Here is a 4,536-nt window from a genome sequence, read left to right on the forward strand (position 1 = left end):
CTCGCCGTGCACAAAGGCGCCCGCTTGCACCCCAGCGGGTCTCGGGTCGCCAAACCTGGGATCTGTCTTACAAGCGATTAGACTCCATTTTGTGACAGATTTTTGGACTCTCCCACCGACCCTCCCCCCTTCTGGAGCCTCCTCCAGGAATTCTCCACCTCTTCAGGGTAAAAACCCTTTCCAGACGAGCGACAGACAGCAAGAAAAGAGAGTTACATAATTCTATTTGGCCAAGCCGCCAAGAAAAAAAACATGGGAGGGGAGAACGTGCCTTATTTTTCATTTGTTCTCTGGTGGAGGATGGTGAGAGGTGTTCCTGATTTGGGGGAGGCTGCGTGTCCTCTCCGTTTCCTAACCGGTTTTCTGTCCGAAAAGACTGCTTTGTTGTTGTTGTTGTTGTTGAAGGATCCCCCAAAAATCACTCATGGGGAAAAAGGAGACTTTTGGAGTTAAGAGTGAAAATGCCCAAACTCCACGGCCGGCGCTCTGTTCTGCCCGCCAAGGATGTACAAGAGGATTTTTATCAAATTCGGCTCAATGTGCCCCAGTGTCAATTAATCACCCCCGTGGTGCGTAAAAGAACTTGGCACTTCTGGGAGTCTGGGATCTTTGAGAACAAATCGAAAGGAGGAAGAGACACTTACTAAAAACGGCAACCTCTTTTTAAGGATGGAGCCCTGCAACTCAACCAGGGGTGAGGACACATTTTTCAGAAGTTGTGTTTGGTTGGGGGGTTGTTAATTTCCCAATACCGCTGACGCACAGACTCGACAAAATCAAGAAGGCACGTTTCTGTGCCCGCTTGTCTGGATTCTTGTCTGAAAAGCATTTACGCACAAATGAAATAAATATGCATCTGCAATTCTCAAAGAAAAAAAGAAATGTAAATAAAAAAATTTTTATTGTGCAAAGAAAATCCCTTTCCAGTGAGCCGCTGCCTGCCTGGAGCGGCGCTACATCTCCCTGTGAAACGACTCACTGGGTGTTTGTCCCCAAGATTGTCTTGATAACAAGCACCCCACAACCCCACCCCCAGCACATCCTGCCGGCCAGCCTAACACAGATACCTAATTGGCATTATTGGAAAAAACGGAATGAGGGAGGAGGCGTGAACTGTCCACAGCTAGAATAATGCACTCCCCACCCCAGGCTTCGGCCCCACAGGATCCAGACTGAGTGAGGTCTGCCGACCTGAGATTCGCCCTGTGCCAAAAATCATTCCCAACACACTGGACTGCACTGAAGAAGCCGGCTCTTAGGTGACTTTCTTTTTCTTTTTAAAACAAATATACTTTGGACAAAGCAGTCACAAATGTTTAACGTTTAATTGTTTTGTAAGATGAGGGGGTGAGCCGCTCATCTCTAAGGTAACATCCAGCTGAAATTTCATGACTTTACCATTCTGTGCCTGAAGAACCAGGGGGTATCCTTTCTTTTTTAAAAATAGAAGCTCCATAAATAATTATGGCGAGTAGGGGGAGGGCAGACTACGTACAAGCGATTGGAAAGTCTTTTCAAGATATTAAGTTTTTTTTTTTTTTTTTCTTAAGCCGTGCAAATGATTCGGAGGCCTGTTTCTAGTTTCCTGGGCCCCCTTCCCCCCATGTTGTCGTCAAGGCTGGTGGCTGAGCTGGGTGTAAGTGGCACTGCCAGAGCTCGGGGTCAGGCAAGCAGAGTGTGGCCAGGGGTGCAGGGCGTGGTGGGGAGGGGGTTGGAGGCTGGTGCACCCAGCAGAGAGGCTCCTCTAGCGGGCTCAGAGCCCACAGCCACATCTACCCCAAACTATTTTCCCCATTTAATTTGTGCTGCTCTATGCTTGGGCTGTGGCTGAACTGACTGGCGGCTTCTCCCTCTCCGGGAACTAGAATCATATTAGTCCAGAGCACAGCATAAAGCCGACTGAGGGCAGTGTGCCTAAATCTGGGGTGCTTCCTACTGAGAGGAAGGCCTCAGCTGCACTCTGGGACCAGCAAAACAGCTGGCCCTCTGAATGGACTCCAATCTCTACCCAAAGATCCCTCAGCTGGAAGAAAGAGCTAGGTGCAAAAAGCGGCTCAGGCTCAGCCCCCAGACCACCAGGCACAGCCAGAACCTTTTAGGGTAGAATCCGACGCACTCTCTAGGGCTCTGGCCTGCACTATTTCCAGGCCTCAGTTAAACAGTTGGGCTGAGCTGCTTTCCACTAGGCCCTGGATTTGGGGACAATCCCTGGGCAGAGCACATAGGTTGCACTCACCATGAGGCACCGGCAGCCCAGCTTTTCTTTCCCTGGAGGCTTGGGCATACACAGCCCTCTCTGAGCACCAAACCACCTAAGCAGCCTACCGGCTCTGCAGCCTCATCCAGGACGGTTTTCTGGCATCACTAAAAACTTTTGCAGGCACCCACTGTGTCTGCAACAGGGCTTTGGGGGATCCCTACACCCCTCTTTCAGTTGTGGCTTCTCACTGCCTCCCTCCCAATTGCAGTGCCAGGCAGAAAACCCAGCAGGTCAAAAGAAAAAGCCTGCATGTACTGTTTGTTATCTGTCCCCAACCCCGGCCATACAAATCCAGTCTCAGCTAAGAACTAGTTAGCAAGAAGGGCTCAACCCACATCTCTGGCCTCAGCCCTGAGGTTTGGGTTGTACCAGGGCAGAACGGGCCAACCCCCTCCTAATACACACTACCAGAAAGGAGGCCTTCTAGGGAAGGCTGACTTGATCAGCTTCTCACTCCCATTGGGAGCCCCAGATTGTAACTTGCCACCTTTTGAGCTCCTCTTCCTAGAATGCTTCTCCAACCAACGAAAATTGCCAAGTGCAAAATTCCCGCATGGAACGGTTTGGGGAATATGGACATTCTTTTCTCTCCATCAGGGACTAAAAGTGCAGCAGGGAGCCTGACAGAAAGGGGGCCTCCCTTGCGGCTCAGGCCGTTCAGTGCCCAGCGCTCCACCTCCTGGCTCCTGGTTCCTGGCTCCAGGCTCCAGGAATCCCAAACCCCCACACACCAGGCCCTTGAAGCAGTCCGCCAGGCCTGGCTCCCTAAAGCACTGTTTTCCTTTGGAAATAAATTTTGGGTTCCCAATTCAGGCCTCCGTAGGGCCAGACCCTACATCCCAGGACCCAGGCACCAAATCCCTCAGCCGGCCCAGGGCAGGATTCCGGAACAACCGATGGCAACTGGGGGCCGTCCGGAGGCTCCCAGGACCCCATCAGTGCCGGTTGGGCTGGGTTGGTCCGCCCCAGCCCCAAGACGCGCAGCTCTCGGAACCCTTGGAACTGCCCGGCCCAGTCGCGCACAGAGCCGGCGGCAGAGCGTGCGAGGGCCGGGCCCGGCAGGGGGCTGACCGGGCTCGAGTGCCGGGCGGTGGCGGGGAAGGAGGACGAGAAGCGCTTACTGTTGGTAGTCTTGTTTGCAGTACAGTTTCCGATCCCGGAAGTAGCAGCTGGTGGTGAGGGCTTGCTGACACGCCGCGCACTGCAAACACTCCTCGTGCCAGGACGACTCGTTGACTCGCATCAGGAAGCGGTCGGAGATGGGCCGCTGGCAGCCCTCGCAGACGGCGGGATGCGGGCAGTCGGAGCCTGCAGCGCACAGGGCGAAAGCCCGGCCGTCAGCGCCGCCCGGCCCAGCCCCGGCGTCCCGGTCGCACGGGGCCCACAGCCCCCGGCCCCGAGGGCTCGGGCCGCCCGGGATCACCTCCTGCCGCCTGCGCTCCCCGGACCGCCGCGCCAGGGGCCGGGAGGCCCCGGCTAGTCCGCCCCGGTCCGCGGGCTCCGGCGTGGAGGCCGCGGGCCTCGAGCCTTGGCTCGGCGCTGCGCTCTCCCCTTCTCCGGAGAATCCGCGCTCCGTGTTAAGACAAATGAGAAGGAGCACGGCACGGCGCAGGGTGGCCGGCTGGGACCAAGACAGGCGAGGTGAGGCTGGGTACGCTCGCTGGCTGACACGCCCCACGGTGGCATTCGTGGTCTTCTGTCCCCGATCTCCCCCAAATCTGTGGTTCGAGTGACCGGGGAGACGTTTTTCTCTTAGAATCTCCCCCACCCCAGGTGACCTGGCGCCTCTCCCAAGTTCGCCAAGGTGATTGCTAGGTCCTCCATCACCCCTGCCACGCACCACCTACCACACCGGAGTGGCAGCTCTAGAACCTAGGCCTGTAAAGGATGGTGGGTGGCGACTGCAGCTGTCCTGTCCCCTAAGGACCCCTGCCGGGGGCGTGCTTGCGGCCCTCTAGTGATCACTCCAGGAGTCCTGTCTTTCTGCCCCCTCCCCATGTCCTGTAAACCCATTTCCTTTATCCGTTGGCCCGGACGCCCCTGTCCCACGCCCGAGACCATTCGGGCGTTCCGACCCCGCACTCACCCAGCAGCACCCCCAGAGTGGCGGGCCCGGGGCGCAAGGCGTGCTCCTCCATCTTGATGCCGTCCAACATCTTGGCGCAGTCCGTCTGCCCGCGAGGGAAGCACCTCTCCAGCGACTCGGGACCTGTTGCTATATCCATGGGACGCGGGGCGCGCTGCGGACCCCGCCGGCCGGGCTGCTCGCCCGCCGG

The 4,536-nt window shown here is 56.7% G+C and overlaps 1 protein-coding gene across 1 annotated transcript in view; it reads right to left on the bottom strand.

The window, feature by feature from the left end:
- LMX1B (LIM homeobox transcription factor 1, beta) overlaps positions 1–4,485 on the bottom strand; it is an 87,774-nt gene extending 83,289 nt beyond the window's left edge. The window contains exons 1-2 of the mRNA XM_011931461.1: positions 4,347–4,485; positions 3,382–3,568 (exon numbers count right to left, since the gene is read on the bottom strand). Coding sequence (XP_011786851.1) covers positions 3,382–3,568; positions 4,347–4,485 — 326 coding nt within the window. The remainder of the gene's footprint in view (positions 1–3,381; positions 3,569–4,346) is intronic.
- Positions 4,486–4,536: the final 51 nt, after the last annotated feature.

The sequence above is a fragment of the Colobus angolensis genome, unplaced genomic scaffold, assembly GCF_000951035.1.
Source record: "Colobus angolensis palliatus isolate OR3802 unplaced genomic scaffold, Cang.pa_1.0 Scaffold9, whole genome shotgun sequence".
In the NCBI taxonomy this organism is placed as follows: Eukaryota; Metazoa; Chordata; class Mammalia; order Primates; family Cercopithecidae; genus Colobus; species Colobus angolensis.